The sequence below is a fragment of the Eucyclogobius newberryi genome, unplaced genomic scaffold (genome assembly GCF_026437365.1).
Source record: "Eucyclogobius newberryi isolate DKJ021-1_F unplaced genomic scaffold, fEucNew1.0.hap1 SCAF_4, whole genome shotgun sequence".
Classification (NCBI taxonomy): Eukaryota; Metazoa; Chordata; class Actinopteri; order Gobiiformes; family Gobiidae; genus Eucyclogobius; species Eucyclogobius newberryi.
Window position 1 is genome coordinate 28357644 of NW_027316056.1, and position 19626 is coordinate 28377269.

Consider the following 19626-nt stretch of genomic DNA (forward strand, 5'->3'; position numbering starts at 1 on the left):
AGATATTAATATGATTGCAGTTATTTAGCAAACATATTTTCCCGTGCATACAACAGTCGCGTGCTTAACCTGCGAACCCTGTAGTTTGGACCGCTACAAACATCTGAAATACAGTAGATTCTTGTATTAGTTTACAAGAAGTCCACATTTCTGTCTTCTTTAAAATGTGAACTTTGAACAGAATAAAAGCTCTCAAATCGAACCGTAATGGCACTGCTCGTCGGAAAAAATAGGCAATTCGTTATTTTCCCCATATTTCCCGAGTAGCATCGCCTTATACCCCCAACGTGCACCACATCCGAGCACCCGGTATTACAATGATTGAAGTTTGGCCAACCAAACAGAAAGGTTCACCGTATCAAAAGCGTTGCGGAAATCAATAAAAACAAAGCCTGCATTGTGGCCTTTGTTTAAGGCAGAGCGAACCTGTTCTGAGTCATGAGGAGTTTGTTTTCCGGGAATTTGTAGATCGATCGCACAGGATTTTTTCTACAGTAACTTTGATACTCGTGGCAGAACTGCAATTGGGCTGTAATTATAAGTACTTCAATAAAATACTGACGATACAGGATGTGAGACAGGAGAGGGCAATGAGTGATGGAGCTGTGTCTTCACAAAGTTCATGTTTACCCCGATGATTTCACAAAACTGAGAGACGTTTAGAGACTGTAATGCGTTATGCAGCGTCGCTGGCAGAAGGTAAATAATGAAGTACATGGCCAAAGAGTCACGGATGGAACTGAATTAAAACAAGAAGCAATTTCATTTACAAAAGGTACAAAATACTCATTAAATGCACGTGGAATTGTTTCAGTAATGACAGTTCCGCTGCAGCTTTTAGGAGTTTGCCACAGGGTTTTCGGGTCGGATGCAGTCTGGACAAATTGACTTTTTATTTGAGCCTTTCGTAGCTCCACTGTATCTTTATTTCTGATTTGCATGAATCGCATTTTACTCTCAGATGATTTTGCTGATCTGCAACGCTTTATAGAGGCTGCTTTCTGGCGAAGAAGAAAATTGCCTTTTGTTTTATTAAAAAAATATATCATTCCTGCTGCTTTAATGACTATTTTCTGAAATAGTTTGCAATCTATTCTACTTTTGCACGAAATTTGACCTCAATAGTGAAGCTAAGACAATATTTAAACAGATTTCTCTACGGATAATTAGTTTTTGTTAGGTTATTTTTTCAAATTCATACTTTTTTCACACAGATGAGAGTGTGATTCTGTTCAAATTCCAGTAAAAATACCAGAGAATGTTTTATGAAGGGTAATTAAAACAAACAAAAACAGTTTAATACTTTAAAACATCTTCCTATGCATGACTGGAGGCAGTGTCAGTCGCACGTTCTCCTCACGTCAGAGTCTTTGGGTTTGTGCTGAGCCGACCACTGCTGTCCGGATCAATAGACCACTGTAGCATTTAATCAGCCCGACCTGCCGCGGTCATCAAAGCCCCACCGCCGGCTCCCCGCGGCACCTCACCCACTTTTAATTTCCTCTTTAAGTGTCCCGTCCTATCAAGTGTGCGCTCCTCTACCTCATTATGTGGTGGCGGTCCAGAACTGTGCAACAAAAACAAGGGGCACGATATTGAAAGTGGGCCCGCGAAGTGAGCCGGGGGCGGGGGCGACGGAATCTACGCCAAGAATCTAACAAGAGCACCCAGAGGTCAGGCGCGGGGCTAATATCAGGAGCAACGCTGGAGAGAGGAGGCTCTGCCTACGCACACCGGCCACAGGACAAGGAGAAAGTATAATAAGGAAATGAGTCACGGTGACCCTGGGGCTATTTGCAGCATGCGGCGTCCACTTCCAGCGGCGACTTAGTTTAATTAAAGTGCAAAATAGTTGGAAAGAATGGAGAAGGATGTTGAAAAGACTGTTGTAAAGACGGGATGTGCTTGCCCTGATTGGTTTTCTATTTGATGCAGAGTAGGTCTCAAATGGCCTCCAGGAAATGTTCTGAGACTATTGTTCATCTTTTCTCCCCTTTTCAGTAGTCATTCACGGAAACAGAATGTAAACTGAACTCACCCAGAGTAACGGCGTTTCCATCACCGTACTTTTAATGTGCGTTTGGAAGCGTCGCATAAGTAACGGAAGGTGGGAATGCCGACTATCTCATTTAGAGGACTTGATTCACACACCAGCGCACAACAACTGAAGCTGATTTTAGAAGGTGGAAATGAAATCAGCCACTTAAACTCATGAAGCTACTTTTAAAACCCTCATGTGACTGTCGGACTAACATACCTGCACCGATACATAGGTGTTTGTTTTCTTCTCCTGCTGTTATGATGGCAGGTGCAACTTGCTTTTTATGCACCTTTTGTAAAGGTGGAAACGCACACTTTTTCACACATTATTCAGATGGTTACTAATTATCTGGATGCTTTACATTGTATGATCATTTAACGGTTGAAACCTTAGAGTAGGCCCCAAATTCCTGTTTTAGGGGCTGCAGTGACCGTTTCAGTCCCACTTTTGGCCTGTACATACTGTTGTTGTGTTCCCTCGTTGAGAATATCAGCATTCCAAAATACTTCAATGGCTTTTCAAAGTACTCAACAACACTTCAGACTTGAATGACCAGAATAACCCAAAGCTGGTAATCCAAAGTATCCTCCTCAGCAGTTCTCAAAAGATCAGTGCAAACATTTTTGCTGTTTCCTAATGTGGCTCTCATGTTCTACATGGCTCTAAATCTGTGTGCAGCATGCTCAGACGAAAGCCCCTCTGAAGCCCACCCTTACTCCATGTGTTAATGTGTTTTTCCTGTCATCTCAGATGCGCGCACTTGTGGCATGGCCAACTGCCAGTACGGCTGTGAGGTGCTGAAAGGAGAGGTCCGATGTCAGTGTCCATCACCCGGGCTCCAGCTGGCTCCGGACAGACGGACCTGTGTGGGTAAGTCCACACTATATATGTGCACATAAGGCCACTGTACAACCATAAATATTCATTTGTGGGACACATTCAACAACATGATATAGTTCTCAGATGCTTGAGGTGCTTTTTGAGGAATAGTTTCTTTATTAAATGTTATTTATTTGTTGAGTTTATTCTTTATTTGTCAGGGACCACGCACAACTCATTAATCTTTATAAAGCTACTGTTCCTTTTCCATTTGCAGTCCCCGAGCAGATGCACACAGCAGGAACAAAATGCAAATCACATTAGAATACAATTACGATCCTACACTGAATTATCTAATTATTAATGTTAGCTCAGTAAAATACACAATAAAATGTCACAATTTCAAATACATTAGATTGCTTCATAAAATAATAATAATAATAATTGAAGCCGCATGCGGCAATGATCGGCCCTCGCCACGCCGCCGCCGCCACGCCGCAAGAGGAGGGGGCGCTAACGCGCCCCAATGGTCCTTTTATTGCGCCTACTGCTGAATCTGTGACGCTGTCACATCTTTTCCCCTTTGTTTACCATCAAAAAGCAATTTTATTTCGAATTCTTGGCAAAATGTGCGGCTTTGCCGCACAGAGACCGTGACTTTTTGAATAAAAATGTGGATACCTTTTGATGGTCCACCCCTGAAGATGAGTCTCACCAAATTTCAGGTTGATAGGGCTGACGCCCTGGGAGGAGTTTGTGAAAGTATAAAGTGTAAACATGTTCTGGCGATTTCCCCATTGGAATAACATGGGAGGTTTTGGTCATCGCTACGGCAAAGCCATAACAATTATGACATGGGTCTCATTGACTTTTTTGATGGGGATGCTAAAATTGAGTTGTGTGTCAAATTTCATATAATTTCGCAAAACTAAACATTTAACCTCCATATAAAATCTGTAGGGGGCGCTGTGGCGCCAAATTAATTTATTTCACTTCAAGTAGGTTTAGGGCAAAGAGTTTAACAACTGATTCTAATTTGACGCAATTCGGACTTTATCTGCACAAACGGCAGAAATGTTAAATTTGGGAGATTTCTGAAATTCTAGCTAAAGTTTGCGGCTTCGTCGCTCAGAGACCGTGACAGGTATCAATGTAATTTGAATAACTTTTGATGTCCCACTCCTCAGAACCATTTTCACAACATTTCAGCTTTTTAGAGCCAACGCCCTGGGAGGAGTTCGTAAAAGTACGACATTTGGAAAAACTCCAAAGTCATGCTTAGCCATTTTTGAACCAATATGGCCGACATTTGGTTGGGCGGACGGCGTTGCCGTAGTAATATTTTTTACTTCTCTTGTCACCATCTACCTCGGCGCCAAATTTCATGATTCTACGATCAGATTTTTTTTTGGCCACGAGGCACGATTTTTAGAGGTGTGCACATTTTTGTGACTTTTCGTCAATTTTACTGGGTGAAAAATAGGGGGGTTGGTCCCGAGAAGAAGAAGAATAATATTCCGATGCGAAAACAATGTTTCCCATTTTTCAAATATCATAAACTATACATTTTCGGAAAGCGCTCGCGCTTTCCTACCTCATGGTGTGGGTCCCTGGTCACTGACGGGTACTTTCGTTAATTTTGAGTGGGCCCCGCCCACTTTGTGTTTTTGGCCCTCTATACAGTAATAATGTTCAATTTTTGCATTACATGCTTATATGCACGGAACATGCAAGAGATGGGGAACGTATTCGTGAGCTACTTAGTGCAAATGAGTGCTTTATATGGGTAAAGTGCTCGTTTAGCGCGCACTTTTGCACGGGCTTCGTCCGTTTACAACGGTAATGTTCCATTTTCCTACTACTAATTAGTATGCACGGGGCGTGCATGAGTGAAGGAGTGCGTTAGTGAGTGTTTGGAAGTGGGCGAGCGCTTCGCGCTCGATTTCGTGCGCACTACGTGCGCACTTTCGCAGCCGTGCTTCGCACGGCCTTACGAGGTTAATAGGCCTCTCGCCAGCTTGTGGCGCTCGGGCCTAATAAGAATAATGTTATTGTTTTTACAGTGAATATTACAAGTACAATATAGCTTGTTGTGGTGTTGCTGGGTGGGCCTAGGAAAAAAGTTAAGTCAAGTTAATTCACACATCAATTTCATTGAAAAATTTGCTATTTGGGAGTGTCCAGAGAAATCTCTGTTGAGAAAGTTGCGATGCAAAAAAAACATCAGAATGATCAGACACAGGGGATTTTTTTTTTTTTCAACTAAACTGCGTAATTTAAGAACGTTTTAGTGGGTGTTGAACAATCTTTTAACCCAAAAAAGTGTGCTGCGATTCAAAAACGGTTGAAAAAGACCAATTATGAAGGTCTGCAGACAATCTCTGTCCTGAAGTTGATTCACATGTTCTTTTTATGTTATTGATTTAGGAGTTTTACCATTCAGTAACGTGAACGATTTTTTATTTTTTTTAATTGTTTATTGCCATGGAGACATTCAGCACTCTGACACTGGTAGGTCACTAACGTCCAATGTCTGCATGAGAGATTACTTAGACTCTTTATATATATCTACATACTGACTGTTACATATGCCTAAAAGCGAAAGTATTTAATCATAAGAACTCAAGAAAAGAGACTGATAAAAGTGTACAAAACTAAGACAAAATTAAATATCTTTACTCCACGTTTGATCCTCTACTTACAGACAAAAAATTAAGTTTCACTCTCCACCGCTTCCCCAGTTAATAGCAAAACGCAGCAAAAAAACGTTTCATCAAATAAATCACCTTGGGAGATGTCACCGCTCTGAGTGTAGAAATGTGATCAAAACATTGGATTGTGAATAGCTCTTGTGCAGTGCAGACGGCGAAGGAGGAAGTCAGGGCACTTAACCTGTGCTACTTTAAAGACTGCTTGTAAGTGGAAGAAGCCTTGTGGTCTCAGTGACTCAGGGCTTGGCATCTAAAAGGGAGGCGTGTGGTGGGACATCCATCTTAAAGAGTGATGGCAGGGGGCAGCAGAGGGGGGCTTCCACAGGTGTGGCTGCGACGCTTTAATGGAATGTTTCAGGACCAGGGCTACTATTTTATGAGGAATTTTATGGCAACATTTTGGATGGTATTTGCAGGAGGAATGGTAACCAGAGACTCGCACTGGATGGTGTATATTAGAAGCACAGACGTTACTACAGCGACTTTTGAAAAATGTACCTGTTCGGCATTAATGCAACACCATTAAGATACTTTATGGATTGTTATGTAGTCGCTAAACTTGATTTACTTATTTATTGTTCATGCCATTTTTCTTTTCTTTGCATTCTTTTCAGAAAAATAAACAAAACAAGTCCCGACTAAGTAAATGCATATTATTCATTCTTGGCATGAACAAGAGCAACAGGAAGAAGATTTAAATCTTGTAAAAATATGCTTTTCACAGATGTTTATAAATTATAGAACTCGGCTAACCACATGCGATGTTTACAATGTTCTCTTATGGTTTACATTACTTTGACTTTACTTTACTTATTTACATAACCATCATAATTCAGTGCATTCCAAAGCTTGACACTATATTCAGAGACACATTTCTGTTTTAACTTTATTTTTGTGAAAACTGTATGTTATTTATTTAGTATATGGCATATACTAAATAAATAACATTGTGCATATACTATTATGCATAATGCACCTTTACTTCAACATGAGTAATACTTTACAATTGTAAAGTAACATTACTTTTACATTGTAGTATTTTCTCACCTTTAGCTGTTATAGCTTGTATATTTGTTAACTACATTTTAAGCCAAATGCTACTTTCTATTTTATTCACACCTTTTATCTACATTCCCAGTGAGATTTATGGACCTATAGATAGTTTGTATTTTCAAAATATATCTTCCTTATGGACATATTACAGTATTGACTTACCCTCTGGTTGAACAGAATGTAAGTCAGAGCGTGGATAAATTATGATTATTGATCACCAAAATTATTCAATAAAACCGAGTCCTCCAGCATTTCTCTTCTTGTTATCCAATGAGAATTCAACACAAGGAACAGGGTGAAAGGGCCAGAACTCTAATTGGAAAGACAGCCTCACCTTTTTGTGCACAGAATGGATCTGTCCAATAATCCCCACAGACACACGTCTAACTAGAAGTATTGACCTGTTTTTGGTGGAGTGACGGGATTGCAACAAACCTCCCTAATTGACGACAGACTTTATTGATGTCTTTGCATTGTTGCGCAGCCTCCATGCCGGCCTCATATTTCAAAGGCTCCGCTCCTTCTCGCAAATTGCTAAACTTATCAGTCGAGCTGTCAAGTCAAACGCAATTGCTTAACATGATGATGGCCATTATGTATGTGTTGTGAGAGGTTCCATGGATTTAAAGAAAGGATTTATAACATCAAACTAGCCATCTGCATGCAAAATCAGGAGTTTGCCAGATTCAAAGGAGACATAATGCGCTTATTATTGAACTACCGGTACTATAATATAACTAGATCATCATTTTACATTTTTGTTTACTGTAAAATGCAGTAAATTGATCAAAAAATAAAAACGGATTTAAAATTGAAAATGGTCCCCGACTTACTGTTCAAAAGTGCAGAACTGATAAGCCCCGCCTCTTCATCGTGACGTTTCACCGTAACAAGCAGCGCAGTGTCATTCATACTTTTTTATTTTGGAAAAGTGGCTACGTGACATTTTAGATCCCTGCACGTGTCACTCAGAGTCTTCATTTTTCAAAAACTAGGTACGTGGATGTGGGAAGGGATAGGGGGTAGGTGAAAACAAGAATATTTTGAGCACTCGAACCTCAGTTGCAGGACAATACAACGTTAGGAATCAATCAAATTACAACTTTGAGTAAGTTAATGATGAGGAAAATTGTATTAAAGTGGATTTTATATAATATGTCCCCTTTAAAATGCAATGTAACATGAAACATTTCGCTTCGAGTAATTGGAGCCATGCAAGGACAAAGCGTGGGTTAACCTTGTGTAACCCTAAGCAGCGGTCGCATGCACAACCCCCACACACAGAGAGTCTCTCCAGGATAACACTGAAGCTAAGTAAATTGGGTGGTTTGTTGGTGTCTACAAGTGTAACGTAATAGCAGCAACAAACACACAGACGGACAGACAGAAAAAGCCAAAGACAAACCTCTTCATTGTTGCACTGTTTATGTGTGCAAGGTGTCTAATAGCCCCAAGCTGTGCTGCCGGCTTACTTACATACATATATTACATAGAAAATGTGTTCACACCAACAGGCCGCAATTACTAAAGTCTGTATACCTTACCTCTTATTTGGAAGATTTGGCAGCTCAACAGTGACCACCCACTGCTTGCCCCATATGTACCGGTATATTTTCCTTCAGGTTTCTGCAAAGGGATTAAAAAATAAAAAAATAAAATACAGTCTGCTTGGGGCTAACCAGTGATGTGGTAAGTAATGAGCACAAGACCTATCATTTTATTGAAACTCTGTTTCCTAAACTTTATAAGTTATGAGTTATTAAAGCATTTGTTTTGACTGGAAACAACCTCATTATGGACATTATTTATCATAACGCTGCTGTGACTTTGGGCCTTAGGCAGGGCACATCCTGGACAAGGGCCAACTCATCGTAGGTTAACACAGAGACATAGACAAACATTGACTCTCACATTCATTCACTAGGGCCAATTTACAGTTGACCCTGTGGAGAAGCATCTCCCTGTGGAGAAGCAGACACACCCTCCACCAGAAATATCCCAGAACACAGTGCAGAGAGAATTTGAGACACAATTTCAAAAATATTACTGACAAAGAACACTCCTGTCACTCACTTTTCTGTTTCTTTTTGGGATAGTCTCACCTCTGACTTGGTGTAAAACAGTTGGTATTGAATGTAAGGATACAGTTGACAAGCTTTGATGGATGGCTGCAGTTGGTAACAATCGCCGTCAACAACACAACAAAGCCCCATTTGCATTGTGCACTAACTTGATCATCAATTTGAACGCTTGCCTCGGGGCCCTGCTTACAATGAATATTAATAACCACACTCCTACATTTATGGCACATCCAAGGCAATGTTTTAAATAATTGTTTTTTAATAACTGGTGAATTCTGCTTTGTCAACGCAGCGTTAAACTGGTCGGCAGGGTCAAGTAGAATCTGCAGGTTTTTTCCCCCCCTTGACATTTTGCCGTAACACTTGTTTGGTCATTCAGATGTGGACGAGTGCGCGGCGGGGACAGCGGTGTGTCCACGCTTCAGGAAATGCATCAACACGTTCGGGAGCTACATCTGCAAGTGTCACGATGGCTTTGACCTCCAATACATCAACGGGAAATACCAATGCACAGGTACGAGCTGCTATAGCAACCTAAGGCCTGACAAGCAGTTTGATCCGGCCCAGGACCCATCTTCCATTCTGAGCTAGCACTAAATCAGACCTGGTTTGGTTGTGGGTTTAGTCCTTGTTTGATTCTGGATTGGTCCTGGTTCAGACTTGGCTGGTACTAGTCTAGTCCTAACTTAATTCTGGTTCAGTTCTGTATTTTCTATGTATGTTATTTCTCACAAACATTTTATCTAGCAGTAGTTATTTTATTGTATTAACCCTGATGTTATTAGAGTAGTGGCATGTTGTGCACCTCCGGCCCAGAAACCATGGCCCTAGTAAAGTTGAATAGCCCGGCGCTACTCTGTCACACAGATCAACGCCTATAGCAGGACGCAAACCATGAAATTAATTGTCAAAATGTTCGAATGAAGGCTAGCGCGTCCCTGTTTTCTCCCGTAGGGCATTCATTAGGTGCCACATTCACACAGTACACGTATTTTCAAAAATGAGAATAGCATAGCATAGCAATGAGTTTGCCCAAAACCAATTAACAAGAGCCAGTTTTGCAGAAGAGTGTTGGATTGTGAATATTTATGCCCTCCATGAATTTAAATGTTCAAATTATCTCTTGACAACAAATATAAAACGATCTGACGATGAAGTGAAGTAGTTTAAGACGTTGGGAGAAAACGACTGTAAACTAAATGGAATTTTCAACACATAATATACAGAATTGACTTTTTAAACATGTTATATCATTGTTTCCTCATCAAAATCATAGCTGCAGTTGCATTTGGCTTCATTCATGCTAGTTTTATGAGGCCTGTTCAAGTAGAAAGTCTCTAAATCATTGCCAGACTCGTTCTCAGCATTTCTGCCGTCACATCACGATCATTGAACTGTGTGGCTGCATTAGCATGTTTCTCTCTTCTGTGTGATTCCTTAGAAGCCAAAGTAAAGGTCGTCCAGAGCATGTTTAAAGGTCAATAACTGTAGCGTCCAGTCGAATTGAGAAGGCCAGAACTGATGGTTAAATTAATTTCCATTGTTTCCATTCTGTGTTATTCAACCAATGTAAGAGCTAGGCAAGAACAAAAAAATAAATAATAATTACCATTTTGTCCGTACAACGTAAAATAAACATTCATTCGTAGTACAAACCTTGTTACCCTGTCGACTGTTGCTATATTTTTATAACTTTGACCGTTTACCCATAGCTTACTTGACCTTGTGTCTTTTCTTTGACTTTGAAGTAGATTTCCGTTTCACTGTTACTTCCGGTCACGCAGGAAGTTACCAAAATAAAAGCAAAACCTTATAAAACAATGTAAATGTACTAAATTGACCTTTACTAGTTCAATAAATCGTCTAGTGCAATAAGAATAGTATGACGTTTATATTGCTTATACATTTCTTTGATGAAGAACATGTGGAATCGACTTCATGGCAATACCCAATATTTGTGTAATAATAGTATAATAATGATATAAAATCACAGTTATTTCTATTTAAATCATTCCAATATTTTACTATATAAATGTATGAGTTTGGATGTCAATATTATTGAAATAACTAAAAGTAAATAAATAATATAAGTCTTTTTAATTCAATTTACCGTCCATTGTTTTGATTTGAATTAAATTATCAAGACATAGTTGCATGTAAAACGTGCAGCTGATGCGACATTGATGGTCATGTTCGCAGTAATTGTGAATAATCGTTCCTTATAGCACAATAAAAGCATAATAATGGTAACATTTCCCGCCGCTTCAAAGCCCACGCGCTTCTCCGCATGGCCATGAATCTGAAACATGTTATTAGGCCTGATCCGAGTGCAGAACTAACAGTCCTCTCGACACAAGCAGCCTTTGTACTTTCAATAGATCTGAAGTTAATAGCCTTTGATAACGGCCGCTCGCGTGTGGAGTGTTTTGCATCTGCTAACTGCAAGCGGCTAACGGCTCCTTTTCTATTATGTTTCAGATGTGGATGAGTGCTCCTCCGGCCAGAGCCAGTGCAGCCGTTTCGCCTCCTGCTACAACACGCCGGGCTCCTACAAGTGCAAATGCAAAGAGGGCTACAGGGGGATGGGCCACGACTGCAAACGTAAGGAGCTAACTACAATGTTCTCGTAGGAGCCAAAAGTGGGGCCCTCACATTTTTGCTGTTGAACGTTGACTAAAGCTGAAGTGGCCGAAGGAAGAGCGCTGGGAGGGTCGAGGTGGGACTCAAATTCCTTCCTTTGTATCGGCTGTCAGTCACAGCTGCAGCTAAGATGTTAGCATCTCAAGATTTAAAACAAACCACAACCAGAATCTTCATAGTTGTAAAGTATTATGCTGGTCACGATAATTAATACATTGACTCATCGTTCAATAAATGAGGGAAGGAACTTTCATTTTTTTAAGTCATTTTTCTTTGTCTTCTTATTTTTCTGTATCTCAATAAGACCTGAGCTGTGTCCGGTTGAATTAAATAGTTTTTTAACAACCGTCTACATTTAGAATATTTTTTTGGGATAATCCATCTTTAGGGTAATTGCATCAGTGGCATAAATGTGTTTCTATCGTTTATCGTTTTCTGTATATCACACAGATTCTTTCCAAATAAAGTATAGAATTATTGCTATGATTATACATTTAGCTAATTATATATATGTCAATATTGTATGTAACTGTATTTATTCATCCATCAATAATTGATTAGATTAATCTGGTTCAACTTTAATAAAAATGTAAACTTAATCTAAAGTGATGTTCCGGCCTTAAGGACATAATTCACAAACAAAAGCCGAGTTCTTTTGATATAATTACAGCTCTGTCATGAAACCTCTTCTCTCAGCAAATGTTTCAGTGTCTGTGTCGTCTGACGAAGGCCTAGTTAGTGAAACTTGGTGTGTAGTCCAGATAACAATTGTTAAGTTACTAAATTGGTTGACTGATATTTTGAAAATGTATTATTTGCATTTGTTTAGTTTCATCACCCTTTCCGAGAGGAGGATAAGCCAATTCTAGATAATTGGTACACTGTGTAATAATGGTATGAATATTCCATAACAAATTGGCACTGGCTTGAATTGAATTGGGCTGTAAATAAACAGCTTGTTGTTGTCCTTTGTAGCTGATGATGACGTCCATTTCTGTCCCTATTTCCAATTAGTCTATTCTGGATTTACAGATCCTCTCACAAGAACTGTGTTTGTTTGTGTGATTTGTCTCCCTGGCAGTCACAGGAACATTTATGTTCTGCATTTGTGGTTGTCTGGTCTTTCTCTTTCCAGTATTTTGATCCCATCTTGACATAGCTACCGCCAGTTACCAGATGTAGATCCAAGATGTATTCACGGGGGTCACAGGTGGATATTTGCGTTGTGAGATTTTAGAGTATTAAAGGTCTCTTGTTACACTAACTTTACAATGGAGAGGTCAGTCTGGTGGCATGGGTGAGCCTCAGACCACCAGCAGCTTCCTTTCCAGGCTGCAGGAGGCTGCTGGGTCCTAAGCCCACCTATTGTGCACAATTAAAGAACAGTAATTCTTTGTCCAAAATAGCATGGTCATATGGCCTGTTTCTTAGCTGGTTGTTGCAGGCCGCATACATGTAGTTTAGCCCAAAGCATTTACGAATCGAGACCGTGCACTACATGCTTGACTGTTGGTTACACAAGCATCTTACAAGACATATTCAGTCTGAGAAACCAAGAATGATTGTCGGATAAAGTCAAATTCCAGAGTATGACTGCTACAGCACATTTATCTCAGCCGCAATTGTATTCTGAAAGCATCTTTCAACTTCGCGGCGCTGCGATTTGTCTGGAAAATCCTGGTAATATTGCAGGCAGCAGAAAAAATATATCTTCTGCTCTGTATGGATGTAGCTTTCCATCAGCGCAACTCCGGCTTCCTGCCCGTATATATTTTTGGCGTTTGGCCGTTTTCATCCGGCAGAAGGAGCACTTGTCATCGTGAGCTATGTCTCGAGCTGCTAGTCTTTCAGCTGACGCACACTTCATTAGACCGAGATCGCCGGGTGCATTCGCAACTCACCGGACAAGAAGTCATTTATTCCCACTGGATATTTAATCATCGAACAGAAAACATGCCTGCGGAACTGTAAATCCTTCAATTCCCCGTCGCTGCCCCCTTTTGGCCCGGAGGAGCCAGTGCTTCGGGCAGTTGCAATGTCCTTCTTGCGTATTGCATTTCAAAGGCGTTTGCAATCTGAGGATCCAATAACAGAGTCTGCACCGGCCGCTTTTGTGTCCGTGGTCGTTCCTCCACTCATGAAACCTGCATGAACCCCTTCCCCAATGGTAAAGAATGAGAGAAGGGGCCAAGATGCTTTAGTTCAGCGCTGTGTTGCCCGGAGCGAAAAACACACAAAGGATCAGCAATCAATAATACAAGAGATCAAGCTTCATGTTCTGTGGCAGTGTATATGGATATATATGGACCCAATGCCAAAAATGACAGTAAGAGAAGAATGCAGACGTTTCTCATAGGTTATTTTACCATTTAGGCATCAGAGCGTTAATATAGAAGTGTATTTATGAAATCACACTAAATGGACCATGTTATAATGAGGGTTTGCTCAGTCATGCTTATTGGAGTAACGTAAAATTTACTGTTGAAAGAATTCATAAGTCTATTTTTCCTGGAAACTGCATTTGTTTTGAGGGGTATGTATGTCTGTCTGTCTTTGTTTCTTTTTTGTTATAATTTAGTGCAATTCCATAACTAAAATCACCCCAGTATGGGGCCTCACACACTCAATATAGGCCGGAATATTTGCCTGTTGCACAAACTACAGTCTGCTGCGGTGTGTATTTGATCAATGCAGAGCAGCTTCACATGGGTTCATGTGATAACACAGAGAAGTACTGGTCTAATTACCGACCCAGAACACTGCGCTGCCCATGTAAAAATTTACCCCTTGTGGATTCTTTCAGCAGACCAACATCTCCCCCGACTCCCCCGCAGTGCACCGAAAAACACCCCTGAACGGCTCAAAACACATGTGCCAAAACAATGTAATCCAGTAATGATGCAGGATTTTTCAACATTGCCCACCACTTCCAGCAGGAGGCGACAGACAGGCATTCATACATAAATATAGTGTTTCAGGTTATATAAAACTGTAAGCAAAGGTTTTCGTTTTTCAATAATATCTAAATTTTCTGGCCATTTTTTGGCCTTGGGCCCTGGGATAGGCTCTAGTCATCTGTGACCCTAATGCAAGTGATAGAAAAGGAATGAATGAATGATCGTGCTATTGACTAATTTTAAACAAAGAGCAAAGAAGAACGCTTAATGTACCTCCTCTGTGTAATGCAAAATAATAAATGTCAATGTGACAAGTGTATGAGAGTTCTTTGGGATTTTTTATTTTCTGAAAATATCTAATAAAATACCAAACAAAAATGACACGGCTCTAATGCAGAATGGAAAACGAGAGTCTTGTCTCAGTCCTGGATACATGTAAGGCAATACAATTGATGAAAGAGAATAAAAAATTAGATTTTTGATCTCACGAGGATAAAACTTTTGTGAGATAAAAAATTATAATTAGCTGCAGATTGTAACCACACTTTTTGGGTGTATGTAGCAGCACTTCAGGAAACATAACACTTTTCTTTCCCTTTGTTTTTAGCATAACCTGCATGAAGTGTTCCTTTAGTACATTTCTAGACAAATTGTGAAAAGCTTTTAACATTTATATCCAAAAAACGTAGGCGGTGGACAAAAGAAACAAACAGGCTCATTCTGAAGCGCTTCTAATTCATCTCCATCTTGTGATTTCAGCCATTCCCAAAGTATCCATTGAACCTCCGCAACCAGGAAAGAACCATCACCACAACTACATCCCTGACTTTGACTTCAGGCGCACCACGACCACCACAGTTAGACCCTCAGTCACGGAAAAGAGAGTCTTCGTCCCCAGAACTACAACACCTCCTCCTCCTCGTCCTACCACTACCACCACTACTACTACTACTACTACTACTACTACTACTACTACTACTACTACAACTACAACCAAAGCTCCACCAAAAATAGCCACTCCGCCACCACGCAAACCGGCAGTGCCCACAAAGAAGCCTCTCATCCCGACCAGGAAGCCCCCGGTGCCGCCGCGCAGACCCTACGTCCCGCCCAGACCTGCCCCGCCGCCCACCAGACGCCCCTTCGTCCCGCCTCCGCCCACTCCGGTAACGCCCGTGGACAACGCCATCAACAAGGAGGTCACAAAGCAGAGGGGCGACGTGCACAGTAAGAACCGATTTTGTTTCTCTGTACAACCTGTTTTTTAGCGTGATGAAACAGATGGTCCACCGGTTGTTGGTCGACAATGTTTATGTTTGAAAGAGACGAAAGAGTCATGATTGATGCAAGCACTGAATGAGTCATAGAATATAAGTATTGTAGCGTTCTGAAGCAGATGGTGGACTGGAGCCTCTGTGGGAGATTCACTGTTTCTGAAATGAGTATCCACACTTATTATACACAAAAGTTGACCCTCATCATTATTTGTAAAAGATCGGCTCCACAAATTCACAGTATTAAGCCTTTTTTTTTTACTCCTGCTGACAGAAAAGACGTAGAACTTTGAGCCAGTTTTTGTTTCATGTGGATAGAGAAATTGACGGAGAAATGAACCATAAACCAGGACGAATCTTCAATCTGACAGCGAAATTCCACCATAAAAGTCTGAGTTATTCTAAAGCTGGCTAAAGCTCCATTTTAGAATAAAGAGACTCTAAAATGCTCTGATGTCTAATGAACACAAATGGATCAGACATATTGCACGTTTTGGTTGTATTCAGTTGCCTATTTACTGGTTGTATACACCCTCTCTTTCTTGGATAACATGCTTTCTGAAACGCATATTCAAATAAACACTTTTGCATAATAACCTTAAGGAAAGAGAGAGACATAATTCATCCAATATTTCTCATAAGGTAATTCATTAGATTAGTTTTTCCAGCCCAACTGAGTAATAACATTAAATGTTATTTGTATGCCTAATCTTTTGAAGCTTAGCCAGCAGACAATTTACTAAATGAATCTGCTGGAGTTCAGTTGGAACTGGACTTGCTGAAGTGGTATTTGTGTATGAGTGAATCTGTTTGAGTAGTTGTGAGTAGAATATTAGGACAGATCATTGGTAGAATATTGCTATGTCAAAATGAGCACGCTGTTCATATCTCTCGACAGTAGGAAGTGTTGAGGTAACATGTTTGTGAGTGTGTGAAAATCCCTTTGTTTTTGTTATTTTTTCGAAGTGCGACTGTTAAAATCCTTCAGCTGTTAAATATGGGGCCAGAGGACTCTATAGAAAATGATAAGCTCTGACGATATGCTTTGTGTAGAATGTTTCCTGAGGATTACATGTGACGACAGCGACATTCATCTTCATCAGATCAGTGACAATAAATCACATTAGACCTCATTTACATTTCTTTTCCAACTGTGTTCTTTATTTAACATGCCACAGACATAAATCAGAAGTTATGTTCAGCTGCCAGCCTCAGGGCTCCTCAAGTCAGTTTAGGCAAACACTTCTTAAATAGAACATTTTAAACCTGTTGCTGTTATGAATATGCATTAACGTGATGCATTATTCCAGAACAGGCTGTGAAGAGATTTTGAAGATCATTTGTTTATCTTGGGTGTCAATACAAACAACAAATCAAATGGTTTACTAAATGCATCATAATGTTTTGCTCGGATCACAAAGCTGTTGTACTATTGTATTTTTTGCCTACAGTAAAGATATATGTCCTTTAAAAATTGTGAATATCTAATGATGTCAGAGCGTGATATAAAACAGGGACACACATTGAAAACTCTGAAAACTGTCATGACACATATAGTACCGCCATGTGCTAGCAGACGGCACAATATCAGCACAAGTAAATCAAACAGCAGAAGGGTAATAAAACAGATCATTAAGAAGAGTATTTTTCAGCAATGTATATTGTAGATGCAGACGTGATGAAGTACACACAAAAATCTGGAAAATGATGTAGATTTGCCACCACATAACATGTATTCTTTATCACGTCTTTAAAAACATAATATTAGCAAAGTAAAATGTCGATATTGCAACTGAAAATATCAATCCTCACTGAATTCCCCAGGCTGTGAGAATACGGTCATGTGGGTTTTTCTACCCAACATGAATCACTGACATGAATTTCAACAACAATATTGCATCACCGTTTTGTATTTTGTATTGATCAAACCCAAACCAAAATGATCAAAACAATCTTTTCCTCGACCGTTTCTGCAAAGGTGATGTGTTCATTAATCCATTTTTAGCTCCGACACAATCACAGGCATTTACCCCGGCTACAGTGGGATCGTCATTACTCAAACCTGAGCTGCAGAAGAATGCCACAGTAAACGTGCGGACTCGGCGCTAGCATGCCATTGCCAACGCACCTAGCCAGATGGCATCACATAATTAGAATAGGAAAAGTGCGAGAAGATTACATTAACACCTGTCGGCAGCGCTCAAAGCTCACATCAATCAAAGGCGGGGCCCGAGCAGGTTCCCCTGGTCGGAAAGGAGGAGAGGCGCTCAGTGAAGGGACTAATAATGACACAGGGCTCGGATGTGGAGTGCAGGTGCGTCTGACTCCTCCGCCTCTACATTCTGATCAGCAATCGTGCATGCTATTACTGTCAGGTTATGAGCTACTGTCGCGGGGTGAAAGGAAGTAGAATTAGCCCCGCTGCAAAGCTTCAACGATAATGAAACGATCTCGTCACACTGTGCTGCAGAGTCTGCTCGCTTTTGAGGAACGCGGGTTGAGATACAATTAATTTGACAGGAAATGGAAAACGTTTGGAAGACAAAAGAATATCGAGTTAAGTGGATGTAAACAGTTTGGTGATTCACGTACAACAGGTATAAATGCACCAATCGAGAAGACATTTGTGGAGAAAACATTGAAAAATCTGTAGGAAATGGTAAAAGGAAGTGACATCACACTAGGGATACTTAACAATTTACACAAATAAACACCTTTTTTGACCCTCTAAACATTCAGCAAAATAAAGGTGCTATTGTATATTTGTTTTATTTGTCAAATTAAAAAAAAATTGTTCACTGTGCAATTTCACAGTTTGTCGTCATCAATCATAAACAAGAAGTGAAATTATAAACCAAAACTTAATCTGAACTGTCATGGGCACTTTAAGAAGGTTTTAGGTATTAATCGTACACATAATTGACTTTTAGAAATGTAACTGTTTAATAAGATGATGTCAAGGTCTTTACAGGTCACAACATTTACGAAACCAATGATTTATAAAAAAATGAAATAAAAAGACAGAGGGTATTTTTTCTTTTCGTTTTCAATAGATCTACATATACTGTTCATAGTGTAAGCTCAACAGTGTGCTCAAATCATTAAAAAAAAAATAATAATAAATCCTTAAAAATAAAACATTCTTACATAGACTTACAATAACCGTTAGCTCCTCAAGACCGGCAGCACCACTTTTCGAGATCTATACTTGTGTTACGATGCCTTTATTTGCCACGAGGCTCTTTTGTCCGTGAAGCGGTTAGTCTTTTCGGTTCCCTACAGAGCACCGCTGCTCTAGAGCCAGTCTGTGGGCGGGAGTGTCAGAAAGGCCTCTAAACGAGCAGCAGAAAGCATATCCCCAACCAGCATTTGGCACCGCGAACCTTTAAGCTAAAATGACTCTTAACTACCTATAACCCAGAATATTTTAGAGTATTATCCCAAACTGCTTTAGATACTTTCCTATTTATCCCCCATTTGTCGCTCCCAGACTCGCGCATGTGTTCCCACTTAAATATTTCTGAATGCTTCTGTTCTGTTATTCTGTGAGTCTGGCGCCGAGCGGCTCATTTTGGACACAGTAGGAGCCAAATTCTTCTTCCAGCACGACACTAACTCCACCAGTCCACATAAATGTCATCGCTAGTCCCTAAACCTCTCAGTATTTAGTTATTTTTTTACTTCGGCAATGTATTTTCTATCGATTGATTGCGTGTCAGAATCCTTAGTGGCAAAGGTCAAGGTAGGGCAAGGTATAGTGTACAGCAGATGACAGCAAAGGTCAAACAAATCTATTGGAGGTCTCTTCACTCAAGACTTCAATTTCAAAGACGTCATAAATACACTGACCCCGATGGGTTTCTTGACACATTTCTCGACAGTAACAGTCCCCGTCCCTGCAATAACCCCGCACATTTGAGTTGTGTTCAGCTTCATTCACGCTTGATTGATGAATCCTCTCCCCTCCGAGCCTCAGAAATCACTCCGTTTCAAATATTCCAGTTTTGTGACATCACCGGTAGCGCTCCAACATCTTCTGCGCTGTTTTTACTTCCATATAAATCATCGCTCGACTCGTTCTGAGCATTTCCGCCGTCAAAATAGTGTTAA

At 40.3% G+C, this 19626-nt stretch overlaps 1 protein-coding gene across 2 annotated transcripts in view; it reads left to right on the plus strand.

Moving 5' to 3' along the window:
- Positions 1-19626, plus strand: part of npnta (nephronectin a) — a 103960-nt gene that overhangs the window by 64414 nt on the left and 19920 nt on the right. For both annotated transcript variants that reach the window (XM_072462331.1, XM_072462332.1), the window contains 4 exons: positions 2792-2911; positions 9085-9219; positions 11184-11306; positions 15002-15469. In XM_072462331.1, the coding sequence (XP_072318432.1) occupies positions 2792-2911; positions 9085-9219; positions 11184-11306; positions 15002-15469 (846 nt within the window). The remainder of the gene's footprint in view (positions 1-2791; positions 2912-9084; positions 9220-11183; positions 11307-15001; positions 15470-19626) is intronic.